Here is a 17390-nt window from a genome sequence, read left to right as displayed (position 1 = left end):
ACTGCATTTTCTGAGATAAGCATGTTATTAATTTATATTAAGGGTGTTCCCTTTCAGACAGTGTGAGGAGCAATAGAGGCTGTATTGTGGAGGAAGTTTTCTAATTAGCAAAGTCTGTCCTCTTTCAAAGTCCTCCATGTCATTCTAGCATCAGCCTCAGCCTTGATGATAACACCAAGCAGCTGAAGTTGTCCCTGAGTGTGCCATTCTTGGGCAGCCAGAGAGCAGCTCCTGCTCTGGTTTAACATCTTTTGAACAGACACTGGAACAAGGAGCAGCACTACATGTCCAAAGGTTTTTCCCTTGAGCCCTTAGGTATTTAAAGGTTTCCATCTGGAAAGGAATGTGTTTGGTAGAAGGGAGCTACACACATTTGCCTGCCTTTTACTTGGGTGATAGTCCAGGGTCAGACTGCATTCACAGTAACTACATAAATCTCAATTCCTTCTGCTGGTGTTTGCTACAAACCACCATGTTGGTTTTTTAGATCATGTTTTTAAGCTCTGAGAGCTCCTCCTAAGCAGTCTAAGAAGGCAAGGCAACAAGCTATCACAGGGGTGACTTGGTTTCAGTAAGTCAGGCCTCTGGGTATTAATGTGAATTAACCACAGACTGAGTTTAACTGATAAGCCAAGTCAATACATATGTGAATTTGTATTCATAGCTAGATTAACCTCAGTTAGACAAGTCCATGTCTTTTTCTCAGAAAATGATAATGCTTTTCAGTGTTGATACATTATATTGGTTCCTGTTAGCAAACATGGAAAGTAGAACATGGTCATACAGTTTTAATCCAAGAATGAGATTGCTCTCAAAAGCCAACCTCTTTAGTTTAGTCTACATCCCTTAGATTCTAGAAGTTATGGGTAGAAACTGACAATTGTATAGTGCCCCACTTTGGTTTAGTTGTGGGAATGAACTGATTTTATGATGGCATCTCTGTTCAAATGAGGGAATCTAGCGTTTATGAGTGTTGTTGTTGATTTGGTTTTTTATGAGTTTGGCTACTGACAGCTTCACAGAAAAATATAATAACCACATTATGTTGTATTTCCTATTTTCAGAAGAAAGAGGTTGCTCAGTCCTATAGTTGACATAGTTTTAACAATATCCCTTTAATAATACATTGTACTGCAGCTGTCCAGTTAACAAAAAGTATACACAAATATTTATGGGCTTTGGCCAGAGCTACGTATATTTATGTCAGTCTGTTGCAAACATCATTGTTGAGTGGAGTACTTAACAGATTAAAATTATCCCTTTACTTCCTTTTCTTTTTGGGTTGAACTCCGTGTGAATGCAGTGGGACACATGCCAGAAGGAAGCAGGGTCACTGGAGATAAGAGGAGGAATTTGTGACACAGAACTTCAGCATCTAGCTCAGGGTGCACCTGAGCAGTTGTCTCAGTCAGGGACACAATAATCATGCACATTGCCTACATGTTAGCTCAGCAGTCTGGGTTTGGGCTGGGGTAGGGAACAGGCTGTTCTGGCATGAAAGTTCATTTGAACAAAAGTACCAGAGGTCTTAGATGCCTACATGAAGGGACCAGGAGGTCTGAAGGGGATTCAGGGCACAAACAACCTTTCTCCCATCTTTATGTTTACATCTATAAGGCAAACACTGGGCAGTGTGAATTACGTGTTACAGGGAGTACAGTTTGTTATTCTGTTACTGATAGCAGTATTAACTAAAGGGTTGACCCTCTTTATATCACGTAGGGCCAGAACAAGGAAATGTAACATTTTTACCTGAGTGACTTTGAGGTCTCTACCAGGGTCTGTTAAATCTTATGTTCTTGGTGCAAACAGATATATACTTAAAGCTTTTCTATGATCATTTGCATTCTCAGTCCCTCTGATCTTATCCAGCCACAGTGCTGTGGAGAGGAATTCCACAGTCCTATGACTGATGAGTGCATAAAAAGTAGATCTCTTACAGAATAAGTGTCTATGACTGTTAAATTAATTTCAGCAATCTCTTGGCAAGTGCAGACAAATGCTAAGAAAGAGCAATGACAAAAAGGACTTAAATGGGGAACCAAGAATCAATGCAGAACGTCATTCATTTGTGAAAAATTGTGATGTACACAAGGGAAGGCAGGTGAAGGATTCAATCTTTTGTCACTAACACCGATGAGAGACAACTGTCCTTTTAGTGCTTCTGAAAACTATTTTATGGGCTTCTATGTTTTTTCCAGTTACCACAGCAAACCACAAAATACTAAATTTTACAGTACTTGTATGCAAAATTGCATAGAGAGATAATAAATTCTTACAAATAAATCCCATTTCAACATTAATAAGGGGAAGCTGGTTGGCAGAAATGCTAAGCAGTATAAAATTCAAAGACTAAAGCAGGGAGCAAGGGACACTACATTTTAAAGTGATTTGAGGCAAAACTTTACTCTTTTCTTAAGACTAAACTCCAGTCTTGATTCATTAAACATTTACAAAATAAATTAAAATGACAAAATCTTTCATTTAAAAATCTGCCATTTTTTTGCCCGTCATGAAAACGGTATAACTCAGTAGCAAACAAACAGCCATGATTCCAGTAAGAAAGCAACTGACATCACTCATCTACACTCTCTGGCTGGGAACACAAACCTTTATATCTCTTAGCAGCTTGTACACAAACAGTGTCAGCTACTCCTCACACCTGGCTCATGAGTTGCTGTGACCTTGATGCCTCCCACTGGTGCTCGTGGCTCTTTGTCTCTAAACATCACATCTCTCACACCCAGCACTGCAATTGAGCTGCTGGGAATCTCACTAAGGAAACACAGCCTGGTGTCTGCAGCTGCTCAGAGCTTCTAAACTGCCTTCCTCATTAAATAATTGCTGTCCTGCACCCACTCCCTCTGTCAGAGGCATATCAGAGGCCATTCTTCATATACATCACCTTTTCTTCTTTAAGCAAGATGAAACACCAAACACAGCCTTCATGTTAATCTAGAAGGGATTCCTTTGGGGTTACTTTCTTCTTCTTTACCAGTCTAGTTAAACATGATAGATTCAGGGTCCTGGTTTGCCATTTGAGCCATATGTCTTAATACATCCTTTTTAGTTATGATACCCAGCAGCCTCCTATAGGAGAAAAGGGAGTGAAAAGTCAACAATCATCTCATATATCATCCAGGTTTTTTCCCTGTTCAGCTGCAGTGACATTTTGGGAATGCTTCCATACAGTACTGTCCAGCTCATCTATTCCCCAATTATTATCTTTTTATAAAAGTATTTTCACCTTATGTATTTCTACAACCCCAGCCACAATAATTAAGTTAAACACTTTGGCTTATTACCTCTTTTTGTTGGGAACATGACTGAGTGAAAAGCTACAACAACTAATACTTCATACAACAAAATAATAAGTTTCTTTAGACTCAGGCTGCAGAGAACCCACAGTCAAACCTGAGGTATCAGTGCTTGGTAATACACAAAGTAAGCTAAAGCACAGGGTTTCTGAAACTCTCACTGCCTGACAGCATAATTCCTTCACATTTAAATGATAATTTCTCATTTATGTGAACCTAAATGATTTATATCTGTCAAGAAAGGTGAGGCCTATGGGATGTCTGGCCCCAAGAGTCAAAAATTTCATAACTTTCAGTATTAAAGAGCTTTTACTTCCAGTCCTTGAAGATCATTAGGCACTGAATATTGAAACTATGTCATTGTTAACAGTTTTTCCACCTTTCATTTCATGTAAGTGGTAAAACTCCAGATCTAAATTTCTGAATCCAGGCATCTAAAATCAGAACCTTTATCTGTGTCCCAATAATGGTTATTTTCTTTATGCTGAGGATACTGCATTGACAGTAACAACTGATATGCAATATTTTTGAATAACAAAAAGACTTTTTAACAGAGGAATACATTTTAGTCTGGAAGGGATGGCTGTGGTTTGGCTATCCTGTTATCATTAGATCCTGGGATGAGCCATGATGCCCAAATATCTCAAATTCCATTAGAACTATGGGATGTTATGTCTAGTCCACATGTTGCAGCTTTTTATTCCCCTGATTTCATGTTTCACTTCCTTCAGCTGTTATTTGAAGGCCTTTGGTTTACACATCTTTCCATTATCCAATAAAGAAAGTTGAGCAGATTAATTTTCCTCCAATGACACCTTTATCACAATTTTCACAAACACGTAATCTAGCTGGATGTCTCAAAACAGGCATATTCTTTGCAAACTTCTTCCCAGATCTGCCTCTTCTGAAAACTGAATGATAGTGGAAGTCAGAACAGTTTATTTTGTATTTATTTTTACCTTATCTTAGTGAGAATACACTAAGGGATACGGGAGAACAGGATCAAATATAACACCCTGCATGCACCATTTTGGTTCTGAATCTGACTTCTTTTGCTGCCCAGGAGAGACATGGGCAAGGTTCCCTTATTCATCCATTCACAAAATAAGCCAAAATTAAATATTCACTTGAGTGTCACCTACTCACCCACTGCGAGTGACCAGGCACTGCCGGAGCCCGAGTTTCCGGAAAATATCGACGACGGTTTCCATGGGCGTGTGGTCAGTGACGGTGAAGGGGCTCAGGTTGAGGATGCGCCGCAGTTTCAGCGGGTGGGGACTGTTGGGGGGCAGCTCTGGGGGGTCTTCGGTGAAGTACACGATGGAGTTGCTCACCACCCCGTCCTGACGCTGTCTTGCGTTCTCTGTACAACACAAAAATTGGTGTGGATAGTGAATTAAGCTTGATAGTAAAAAATAATTCCTCTTTTGGAAAGCAATGTTTGATTTTGTCTTTAACATACTGAAGTCACAGAAATTTAATTCAAGTAACCTTGAATTTCCTTGAGACATTGCTCCCTCGAAGCAAATGTGATATTTTTATAGGGACATACTTTTCTTTGGTTGGGATAATGCTTTTCTGAATAAATATGCAGCTCATTGCATTCACAAACTTCACTAATCCAATTTCTGTTAAATTCAAATCACTGTATATAATTTCCTCCATTATGAGAATCACAACAGAAACTTTATTACATGCCTGAAGGAGTGGAGTCAACAACTGTGAAAGATCCCAACTGGCTCAGAGCAAAACTTTTCAGTGGAGTTGGGAAAATGTGGACATGGTGAATGGATTTATGAACACAAGCTGGGGAAAGACAAATGCACATTCCAGGGATCCAGGGACGGTGTGGGTGTTGTTCTAGATCAGCACACCTCGCTGGCATGCAGGGTAAATTTTGTGGGTTTACACTTAATGCCTTAAATAGTTTGCATATCTAGATTTTAAGAAGGAAGAAGAAATTAGCTTCTTACTTAAAGGAAAAATAATAAAGGGAGAAAAATACAGGGGTAAACAGCACATATGTGACCACTTTCAGAAGTTCAAAACCTATCATTAATACTTTGATCAAACTATGAAGTGAGCCTCACACTACATCTGGATTTTGCATGATCACTGTGAGCCTTTTACTTAAAGCATGCTCCAAGACTTACCATTGGAGTCCTTTATTTTCTTTGTAGTGTTTACCTCATCTCTACTCAGCACCACAGGGTATAAACATTATATGAGACAGATACCAAATGACAGACAACTTTTCTCTCCCCAGAATAAGCATATCATGGGCTTGGCTCTGAGGGTTTAACTTTTTTTTTATAAATTCTTGGAAATAGTTAAATTATTACTTTCAAGTAACATAAGTTGCTTCTGCTCCTGAGAGGTACAGCAACTCATTCTCCAAGTACATGTGAATACTCTTGGAACACTCTGCCATCAATCAGAGTGAGAAACCTGCTCCTGTGACTTGTAATGTGTAGACAGTGATGGTTTCCAACATGTTTCAGCTGCAGTTTTTTTTACATTTAACGATCAGTGTCCTGTAATATTTCTGGAACTGGAGCAGGGCTGGCTCAAACCTAATACCAGTACAGTATATGATTCTCAACCTTCTCACCCCACATATTACAAACCCTATTGCAATTTACAGGAATGATGTTAGTTTTGTCTCAGCTTGTTTCAATACATACATCCAATTTCAAGTGTGAATATGCCTGCATAGTTCTTTGATATATGATCTGTGCTAAGAGGTAACATTAATCAAACTGAAGGTAACTCCCACCCTTTGATAAAAACCTTTGACAGCTAGGTATTTCCTTCCCAAAGCTGCACCCTAAGAAACAGGGCCAAGCATTTTGGTTACCACATTGCTGTTCCCAAGGCAGCAATGACCCTGAACAATAGTGATTAGCCAAAGCCATGATTTCACTCTTCCACGTCAAACACCTCTCTGGAGAAATTTGAATGATGTAGTACTTTGGAGTAAATTCAGTGGCATCAGAAAAATGGTGGATTTTGTATGCAGTCTCACTGGATGGGGGAGTGGGAGTAAAGGTAAAACAGAAGAGCAGATCATTATTGCAGTCAGTGGGTAAGAAAAGCAGATACAGATTAACAGAAAGAGCAAAGCAAATGGATGACAATGTCTGGTTTTACAGAGCAATCTATGCAGAAAGCTCTTGTCATAGCTAGAGAGTGAATTAATTCTCCCAAATGTGAAACAGCCTCTCATATTCAGGGGGTCACATTTCACAGCCTGTATCAACTATGTTGATCTCTCAACTCCACACTGGGAAAAGTATATTATACAGGCCACCTGGCTATTGTCCAAGGCTCTGCCTTCTTCATGGTGCCTCTGGAGCTGGCCAAATTTAAGAAAAGCTTTAGTGTCAAAAACTCCCCTCTGTAAGACTGTAAAGTAGGTGTCATCTAAAATGTAGACACCTCTTCCCAAAGGGTGGCTCTGCCACCTCACCTGCCCTCCTGCTCAACAAGGATCAATGGAAGGACACAGTCCTCCTGAGGATGCTGCTGAGGAATTGGAAATGGCATTGCCATTCACTTCACCTATGTTTGATGCATTTATAGAGCACACTTCACTCAGCAAGAAAGAAATTATGTGGGGGTAAATCATGAGACAGAGAGCTTTGTGGGAATGGATATTTGGGGCAAGACTCAGTAGCTATTGCCTTCCTCCAAGAAGGCAGATGGGTGAGGGAATTGGAGTACTTTCCCAGAGTATTCTCTGGACCACCCCACTACTGATGCACAATTAATTTGGCCTGAGAAAGAAGCTGAAACTCTTGCTTGAAACCATGTCTCTGTGAAGCTCTAAGAGCTCTTATGTAGAGGTACCAGAGCTAGCTCAAACTGGGGAGGCATTCTGAAGGGCACAATACCATGAAAAAGAGGTGCTGATGAAAGAAGAGATAGATACTGGAGTGGGCCTGACTCTGTTTTTTTAAAACCTCATTCCCTGGCTGAAGTGCTGTAGAAGTCTCTACATTCTGAAATGTGACTCCAGCATCTCTGTTGGGATGAGCAGATGAACCCAAATAAGGTGAATAAGAGATGTTTCACCATGTGTGATATTCCTCTCTTAAGGAATTTTATGACTTACAGAGACTTGGTTCATGGCTCCATGATCACAACCATGAAGCAAGCTGAGGTGGAGTTTCAGAACACATTAGCTACCCTTGGGTAATGATCAGCAATCACAACTTCTGAAATTCAGGCAAAGCAACATCAGAGAAAGAGGATTAACAACCACAAGCTAGTGTGGTTTCCTCTGCCCTGTACTGGAACCATAAACTGTGCCATTCAAAACCAAATCCAGATTTTAAGTCACAAGGACACAAACCATACTGGAAAGATTAACCATTTATCATAGTGTCAGCATAGAATGACAGCACTCACACTCAGCCCAAGGGGAAAAGGGTTATCAAAGGTCTCTGGTGGATGAGGATTTTAGAAAAGCTGATCTATGCATATAACAATTTGATTTTAAATCGAAGTTCTGTCTCATTTCCTATGAAAGATGCTATTAATTAGAACTGATCAGGAGACAGTACCTATTCCTCTGAAAAATGCAGATGTCAAACAATTTCTGAACAGGAAAGCATTTTGATCTAAATGTCTATTGAGTTTAATTTTAACTGATTTCTTTGTTGTCAGTTCATAGCTAGACATTTTCTCACATCTTCTGGCAAGACCATTCAGCCACACTGACATTTATGACCTGAAACAAAAGTCTCAGTTCCTCAAAGTTCTTTCACTCACTTCAGCAGCCTCTTATCTTTCTGATTTTAAAGGGAGGGCTCTGCATCTTTATTCCATGCAATTTTCCCACTGACATACCTTCCTTAAGAGGAGGTGCAAAAGACTATTAACTTAGGAAGGCACCAAGTGTTAAAGCCATGACATGGCATGGGCAGTACAAAAGATAGACCCAGCATAGGTTAAATACATCTAAAATATGTGCTTTAAAGACCACTGTTACTTCAATTTTTGTTTTAACTTTGTGGGAAGTGAGATGGAAAGTGATCTTCAAAAATAACTCAAATTTCCCATTTATTAATTTTCTTGTCTGAAAAACACCTGAATTTCCATCAGAGACAACAGGGATGAAACAAGACCATGCAGAGAAGAATAATTCCAAGTCAAGGAGATTTGGATATACCAGACATTCCCCTCCCCTGCAAAGTACAAGGCACCCATGTCCAGATGGCATCTTGCCTGCCTGCCCAGCTGGCCCTCAACACCACAGGACTGCCAGAACTGGGAGCAGACAGTGGCCAGCCTTGCAGGCCTCTCCAGTTCTGGATGCCCTGGGTTCAGAAAAGATGGGAACACTTGCTTTCATCCAGTATGCTTGTTCTTCAATACCCACTTAGTCATCAGATCAATCAGGAAAGGGCCTGACAGTGAAAACCTTTAATGACCTGGATTCAGACTCTCAGGCAACCAGCCAGCTATCCACTGGATGCCAGGCAAAATTCACCCATCTTTACCAAAAAAACATTGTGCACTGAAAACTTTCCACCTGTAGCACTAAAAGCCTGCATGTGAGGAAAAACTGGGACAGAGCAACAGAAAGGAGCACAAGCTGTCATCACTGGGTGACCAAAATTCCTGACTGCCCCAGCCACTTCTGGAAGCCTATAGAGAGCGAAAGAAACTGAGCACTACACTGGCTTTTGGTCTGGTTCTGACAAAAATTTTGGCCATGTGAGTTGAATATCTCTCTGCTGTCTCTAGAAGAATTTTATTTTACTCTTTTGTGTGACAGCAAAATTAAGCCCACAAGGGTCAAGCCCACAAAATTTTATCAGGTGGTATGACACAACAGAAAAGCTTCCACATCCTACTAACCAGTAAAAGTCAGATTTGAAGAAAAAGCTGGATTTGGTTCTTGTTTGTGCATTCTTCAAGGTAAATGATACTGGTAACCTCCTATCTTGTAAAAAATCCTTTCAAAATCAAACTTTTGGACACTGATACTCTACTTACTTATTGCAAGGATCAGCTCTCGTCTCTGTGCAAATCCAATGAGTCTCTCTGAGTCTTTTGAAACCACCACTGGGAAGCCATTGTAATCAGTCTCTTTGATGAGTGTCTCCACGTCCTCCACTGTCATGCTGTCCTGTGTCAGCACAGACAGAGGAGCTTCTCCCCGCCTTGGCCTCATCACGTCGGTTGCCAGGGTTCTGTGGGTGAACTCATCCTTCACATCCAGGAAGGGGTAGCCATTCAGATGAATGTGAGCTTCGTAGATCCCTTCTTTTCCAAAGGCATCTGCCACCCACTTGCTTGTGACAGCTGCAGCCATAAGAGGTACAATGTACTCCAGGCCTCCCGTTAGCTCAAACATGATCACCACCAGAGAGACCGTCATTCGAGTCACGCCACCTGCCAACGAGGAAAACACTCAAGTTGCTCCCAGGGCTGGCATACATACTAAGCAACTCATTTATATTTCTGAGCCTTACACTCAAAAATGCATGTAATTATTTATGCTGAGTACTTTGCCCTTACACTCTTAGGCTTGTTTCTCTGAAGAAAGGTATTTTTCATCTACTGCAATTTTCTTCAAAAAGGCTGAGTGAACTTGCTCGTGCCAAAGTTGCTAGCATTGAAAAGCAAACAGTGAATGCTAAAAGACAGAGCTTTAAAACCAGAAGGGATGCCAACAAAATCAGCTTTAATGGGTACTTGATAAAGTTAAATTGAACCCTGCCATTAGCCCTCTAAAATGACTCCAAGAATGAGTTAAGTGCCATGGCTGAGGCAGGTAGGAATGTGGACTGACCTATCTATTGCAGTCATACTGAAGAGTAAGCAGAGCAGTATCTTTGGCCACAACATACTTATAAAATCCTGCCTTAGAACAGCTTAGGACCACTGCAAGAGCTATGTTATAGCTTAAACCCTTGCTTTGGATATCACTATAATAATACAGTTTGAACTGAGTACAACTTGGTTTGAGGCCATCCAGGCATGCAGCCATAGGCAGGGTTGTAGCTGTATTTTTCAAACTATTCTTTCCATATTAATTTAATAAGCAAGCTCCTTGCTCCTTCAGTTTACATTAAAGGATAAAAATAATCACATAACTGAGGACAAGTGTGTACATATCTTTGAATTATTAGGTAACATTTCTTTGCCTCTTTTCAAAAGGTAAATGGAATAAATCTGCTATTTTTAGGTCTCAAAATACAGCCCCATTTTAAATCAGAAAAATCAGAAACAGGTCATTAAAATATACTTTTTATCTAGCAGCATACAGAAATATTACATGTTGATTATTTAACACTACGATCCAGATATGAATTTCATCTGAGGAATGCCTAAAACTTCTGACTGAAAAGCTGAGAGCAAATACCAGAGTATGGATCACTAAGTACTTACTCCATATCTCTTACTTTAGGCAAGATAAGTTTTGGTACAGAATAGCTGAAGTACAAGCTGTACAGCTTAAGTACAAGCTGTGACCATTCTACTGTATGTCTCACCACACTATTAAAAACCACTGCACCTTAATTTGGACCTTTTAAAAGAGGAAGAGATTGCAGCCCCAACTTGAGTCCTGTGTGCAGTTTTGGGCATCACAATATAAAAAAGACATTAAGCTATTAAAAACCATCCAGAGCAGGGCCACAAGGATGATGAAGTGTGTGAAGGGGAAGCCTTTTTGGAGTGACTGAGGTCACTTAGTCTGTTCAACCTGGAGGGGACTAAGAGGACACCTCATTCTGGTTTTCAGCATTCTCACAAGGGGAAGCAGAGGGGCAGGCACTGATCTCTTCACTCTCATGACCAGTGACAGGACCTGAGGACATGGCATGAAGCTGGGTCAGGGAGGTTTAGGCTGGATATCAGGATAAGGTTTTTCACCTTGGGAAAAACCAGGTTGGGCACTGGAACAGGCTTCCCAGGGAAGTGGTCTCAGCACCAAGCCTGACAGAGTTAAAGAGGTATTTGGATAATTCTCTCATGGTGTGGTTTTTGGGGTGTTCTGTGCATGGGCAGAATGTGGACTTGATGATTCTGATGGGTCCCTTCCTTCAGCATATTCTATGCTTCTATAATTCTATGCTGACTAGCAGATTAACTGCAACATCAGATCCAAATTTTTGTGTATTATTTCTTCTATGAACATTAAACATCCCAGACCTCACTTTTCTGTTTTGACTCTGAGGGGAATCACAATTCAGGTGTTGATATCTACATTAGAGACATTACATTTTCAAGCAAATCTCATCCTTCCTTCCTCTATATTGATTGCACAAATGATCCTGCTTTTCCAATATGAGCATCCAAATATGAAACTTTTCCAGCTCTTCCTTGAGTGCATCTTTCATTTCAAACCTACTCAATCACATTATTCATGTGTTGTGCCTCTCCACTATTTTTTCATCTGCTGATGATGATACCAACAACAGCAACAAAAGGAGATAGAATATGCAAGTACACAAGGGGAAAAATATATGATGAGGTAAAAACGTGCTCAGATGGTATGCTTATACCATTCTTGTTGCATATATGGCTAGAAATTTGATCTGTGAGCTATTATTCAATGATCTTGCTTTAATAGTTAACAGATCATTGCTGTTATATCCAATAAATATTATTGAGTGTAATCCAATATTGGCCTATGATCAAAATTAAAACCAAAATAAAGCTCAGTTGACCATAACGTGACACACAGCCAAAATAAAACCCAGAGTTTTTGCCTCTGTGTAGCTTAAAATTTAGTAAAAACTGGGATGTTTTCTTCCTGCAGTGAGAGACAGCACAGCCTAAACAAGTAAGTAGTTTTAGTCCAGTCACAGTGAATTTCATTACATCAGATGGAAAAAACGCAAGTAAAAATACTCCTTGGAAACCTGCAGCCTAACTTCAACTTTTTCTTTTCTTTGCTCTGCTTTTTGGCAGGTTACAAGAAGTAGACACTGATGACTGCAAGCTTTTCTGTTTCTGATCATCTGGAAGATCACTGAAGCAACCAGTTGAGGAAGCTGCCCCTTCTTTAGCCCGTCACATTTTGATTTCAACCTCTGTTGCACCCAGAAATGCCAACCAGCAGCTCACACAAACACAGGGCCCTCCAAAGCATGTCCCCAAACACCAGTATTGGTCACACACAAACCAATGAGCAGCAGAGACCATACCCAAGCAAGCTGCTGCTCCCACCATAGCATAAAGTCCTGGTGTGACACAGTCTGCCCCAGGTCTGCACCAGTTCCTGAAGATGATCCAGTCATGATGGTGATATGCCAGCTGCTCCACTCCAATCCCAACCATCCTGCCAGCCATGGCTCCAACAGCCATGCTAGGAATAAAAAGGCCTGAAGGGATCTGCAATGAAATATAGACACATAAGCATCTTGGCAAAAATTACCAATATCAAACAATTTTAATTAACAGTAAGTGAACCAAGTTTCCATAGCCTCATGCCAGCCTACAGGGCTGCTCCCCATGGTCTGACAGTTTTCTGCACTGACTGAGTTCATGTGGCTACATGTGTATTAATTGCTTTATATAACGTTAGTGCATTTTTTTAAGAAATGTTGAATCCTATCTGCTGCATCCCACTGAATTAGGGAGATAAATGCTGTTCTGTATAATAGTTTGCTTTTGAAGTCAAGATATCCCTGGCTTTGCCTTTATTGCTTTCTCAGCAGGAAGTCAGGAGCTGCTGATGGTTCTGTCATAGGCTTGAGAATAAGCTTAACTGAAAATAACATCTTGATTTCACCCTCTATCAGATGGAGCACTTTATGGTTTTATTAATAGCTTTTCAGGCTAAATCAGACCAGATTTTAAATTAAATGTCAAATGAAGAATAAAAATTCAGAGAAAGGGGGCTAACTGCTCAGAGGCAACTAATTCTCCATCTCAGTTTACAACATATTTTCCAGGAAGCTCTGAAAATCATTACCTTGTTGTCTGCTGTACAATCAAGTCACAAGTCATTTAAAACAGCATTTAAATGAGAAGGAAGGTGGGGAGGAAGAGAATGAAAATATACTTTGCCTTGGATAGTGCATTTCCTCTTAGTGTCAAGTGTACCACCAAGTTGGAAATATATTTCCTGCTGGAGAAGACAATTCAGACCTGTTGACAAGGGCTTGCATGGACTTTGTTGTTTTCAGGGAGGAAAGCTTATAATATCTTTTAAAGTCTGAAAATATGCCTTGAGCTTCCTAAAAAGCTTAACTAATCACCTCATCAGCACAGCCCAGAGGCATCTAAGGCTGACAACAGCAGATGCTACAGCCCCCTCCATATTGTGTTAACTTTGCTGATGCAGTTCAATTGAGTCTTCTAGATTTAGTGGGTGAAGCTATTTGATCTGTTTTTTTACAGACTGGTTGAAACTGTCAATTACTTCTAACAAATTTTAAATATATAAGATAAATAAAGAATCACATTTCAAATAAAGAACCAAAGCTTTTAATGAACAAGCATAACAATGGACTGTCAGCCATAAATCAGTTTCTCGAGTGAAAGGCTAAAAATGGATCCTCAGTTCAAGTGTAGTGCTTAAGAGAAAGATGAGATAATTTAGTTTTGAGCATGGTATAAAGTATAGTGTATAACTAAGAAAAACTTCTCATTGTCTGCAGCCATCAGATCCCTAAATAAATGCTCACATAAAGGGAGCTGTAGAGAGACAGAACTTGTTTTTTATGTGCTCTATTAATCAGATATATAGAGCTCACCACAAACTGCTTGGTATATATGGAAAGTTTGGATAAATTGTTCTTGGACCTTTCATCACTCATTTATGGGGAGAAGGAGATTTTGAAGGAAAAAGCTGCATATCCAGAATATTCAAATGGCACATCAGTCAGTCTTCTCATTCATTCCCCTTTTTTTCCAAGCTACAGTGCTTAAAAAGATTTTAAAATAGATCTTTTTAGCCACTTTTATATTTCTGTGATGCTCTAAATGTGTAAAATAGCAAATGTAAAATTATTACTTCCTTGAGGCACATTAAGACATTAATCCAACAAGACAAACAACAATGTAAATAGCCCATATCCATGAGAGAGCTAAGAAACAGCTGCAGTGGGAATCATCTTGAAATTGCTCATTGGCAACAGCAGGTTTAAACTCTCACACAGATTTCTTTTTCACTTAACAAAGCCACGGATGACTAGAAGGTGGGAAAGCAGGGCTCATCCCTGTGCTGCCACAGGGCAGGGTGCTGGCAGGCTGCAACATCTCAGTGACAGCCCCGTGGCTGGGGAAGAGAGACAGAGGGGGAAGGGGAAAGGGAAGGGGAAGGGGAAGGGGAAGGGGAAGGGGAAGGGGAAGGGGAAGGGGAAGGGGAAGGGGAAGGGGAAGGGGAAGGGGAAGGGGAAGGGGAAGGGGAAGGGGAAGGGGAAGGGGAGACAGCTGCCCATGGCAACCCATGTGTGCCTGTGCTCACGGCAGCTCCTGTGCCCATCCCCGATTTACCTTCATGCCAAAAGTGAATATGGTGATGACAATTTTGAACACCAGGGCCAAGGCCAGCTGCCACATGGCCGAGTAGACTCCAGGGCCAGCGGGTCTGTCGGGAATGTCGTCCACGGGCCGGGTCATGTTGGGGTCGTTGATGTAGTCGCAGAGCTGCGAGGACTCCAGCGCCCCGCAGTCGTTGAAGAGCTCGGAGATGAGCTCGCTGGTGCTGCGGCGGGTGTAGGGGTTGGGGTAGGCGATGATGGCCGTGATGGCTGTTATCACAATCACCTCCAGCACCGGGTACTTCCCAAGCCTGGTGGTTTTTCGCCTCCTGCACCAGGCGATGTTGCAGCGGATGAAGAGGGTGCCCCAGAGGCCCCCGAAGACGCCGAGCAGGATGAAGGGGAAGAGCTCGGCCATGTACCAGGGCGTGTGGTACTCCACGTAGAACAGGACCAGGCGGCTGTTTCCAAAAGGATTGATGGACCTCAGCGTGAAGGCAGCCACCAGAGCGGCAAAAAATGACCTCCAGAGGGTTTTCAGAGGAAAGTAGTAGCTGACCTAAAACCAAGCAGAGACCAAAAACATTTCGCTGAGTGTGACAGAGGGTGCTTCCTTTAACTACCACCACCATGGGGTTAATTTGACTATACTGTGAGCACTAGACCTTACCACAGCCAGAACGTACGGGAAAAGGCATTTTCAGATTTCAAGAAGTAGCAACTAGTTTAAAATTGATAAATTTGTATCCAGAGTTGCTGTCTAGAGAGTGTAAGAAATGCTTGACAGCTTGGTCCATGCATTAGCAAGCTGAAGGCTGGAGAAACCTCAGCAGAGGGATATATTTCCATACTGAATCACCTAATTTGTTTCCAGACAGCCAGTGCCCTTCTGCTACTCAGATTATACTAAAATATCTGATTATGTCTTAGTACTGGAAATCATAGATTTCCAGTAATTTTATTGCTTTTACAGAAGAAAAATAAGCATATAAATATTTGAAAAATAACGAGTAATCTTGGAGAAACGTATCAAATTAAAGTATATTTGTTGAAGCAAGTGAACTGCCAGGTCTCACCTCTTCCAGACTAAAAAGCACACCTCCAATTGGAGCCCCAAAGGCAACAGAAACTCCTGCAGCAGCTGCAGCTGAAAGTACCTACAAAGCAAATGTTTAGTACAAGGCATGAGTTGTAGGAAACTCTGAGTATCCAGACAGGGAAATTAGAAAATTAGAAATTAGAAATTTATAAGCCAACCTCACCTCTCTTCTCTTTCCTTCATTCTTGCTGTACTTAGAGAAAAGACTGCTGAAGAAGTTTCCGCAGCAACAGGCCACATGGACTAATGGGCCCTCTTTCCCAAGGCTGAGGCCTGAAGACACCACCAGAACCAAGGTGACTGTTTTGATTAAAAGTGTCCATTTTCCCAGGTAGCCCCTAATAATGAACCCACTCAAGATGGTTTTTATCTGGAAAGCAGGAAGAACATGTTGAAAAGATGAAGAACCTTTTTCTACTCTGAACTTTCAAATGGAGCTAAAACTCCAGCAGAGTTTAAAAAGTTGCAGACTGCTTGAAAAGAGACAGTGATGGAGAGAAAGAAACTGTAGGTAGGGCAGCTTTCCCACAGCAATATCTGAGCAGGGGTTAAGCAGACCACACTTTTACTGCTCTTACGGGTGGTCCCCATAACAAGCACTAAGGACTCTCACAGAGATCAATAGAAATATGAAACTCCTACATATCTCCTTGGCTTACAAGATCAGAGTTAAAGTGGATTTGAGTTTAACAAAGCAGAAAAAAAGCAAATAAACAACAACAGACTTTTTCCAGATAAAACACACAAAAAATGTTCTAGGTATTTGGAATTGCAATGCCATAAAACCATGCACATATTATGAAATGAGAACATTCAAAAGATCATATTTCTACACATTTTGTCTTAATTTTGTTAGTGAGTGGCTCAGAAAGAGCACAATGCATATGCTTGACACAAAGGCTGCAGGGTGGGATTTGGGTTTGGACTCTAGGCCTGGAAATGGGCTGGAGCTGAGCATCACCTCACACGAGGGATCTACCACTTGGAAACTGGCTTTACAGTTAACTATGAAAACTTTTTAAAACCACAAATATATCAAACACATAACAAAGACACATATTACTATTTTGAAACATGGGAATTATTCAAATATTTTAAATTATTTGTGGCGAACTTTTTTTAAACATTTGGATGCTTCTCTTAGAGATCAAGAACAAAAGTATGCCAAGATTTCTAAGCTTTTGGCTGTTGATTCTGTCTGCCAGATTCCTAAATAATAATTCCAGCAGTTCCATAGCACTTTTAACAATAGACTTCTCTGATTTCAAAGATTTTTAATAACTCTGCTGGTTTAATTACAAGGTTCTTCATTTAACAGCTTCAATATGGACTGAGGCTCAATATGTAAATGACTGAAAATCAAGTAGATATTTTGGCTGCTATAATGTTGTCATGTTGGCACAATGTACATTACTCTGTCTTCAGGGATACAATATGCAAAAGACGTGCACCAGACACTTTTCAGTCATCCCAAATGATGGGCATCTTCAGCAGTTTAGGAAACCTTAGCTTTGTAGCCTACCCTCT

General features: G+C 40.8%; 1 protein-coding gene across 1 annotated transcript in view; it reads right to left on the bottom strand.

Moving 5' to 3' along the window:
- Positions 1–471: 471 nt before the first annotated feature.
- The window catches only part of CLCN4 (chloride voltage-gated channel 4), a 37873-nt gene continuing 20954 nt past the window's right edge, over positions 472–17390 (bottom strand). Inside the window, exons 6-12 of the mRNA XM_056499302.1 lie at positions 16027–16233; positions 15841–15921; positions 14778–15323; positions 12482–12668; positions 9321–9719; positions 4464–4680; positions 472–3090 (exon numbers count right to left, since the gene is read on the bottom strand). Of these exons, the coding sequence (XP_056355277.1) occupies positions 3000–3090; positions 4464–4680; positions 9321–9719; positions 12482–12668; positions 14778–15323; positions 15841–15921; positions 16027–16233 (1728 nt within the window). The 3' untranslated portion in view covers positions 472–2999. The remainder of the gene's footprint in view (positions 3091–4463; positions 4681–9320; positions 9720–12481; positions 12669–14777; positions 15324–15840; positions 15922–16026; positions 16234–17390) is intronic.

The sequence above is a fragment of the Oenanthe melanoleuca genome, chromosome 1 (assembly GCF_029582105.1).
Source record: "Oenanthe melanoleuca isolate GR-GAL-2019-014 chromosome 1, OMel1.0, whole genome shotgun sequence".
NCBI lineage: Eukaryota > Metazoa > Chordata > Aves > Passeriformes > Muscicapidae > Oenanthe > Oenanthe melanoleuca.
Note: the sequence above shows the minus strand (reverse complement) of the source record. Positions and strands in the feature narration are given on the sequence as shown.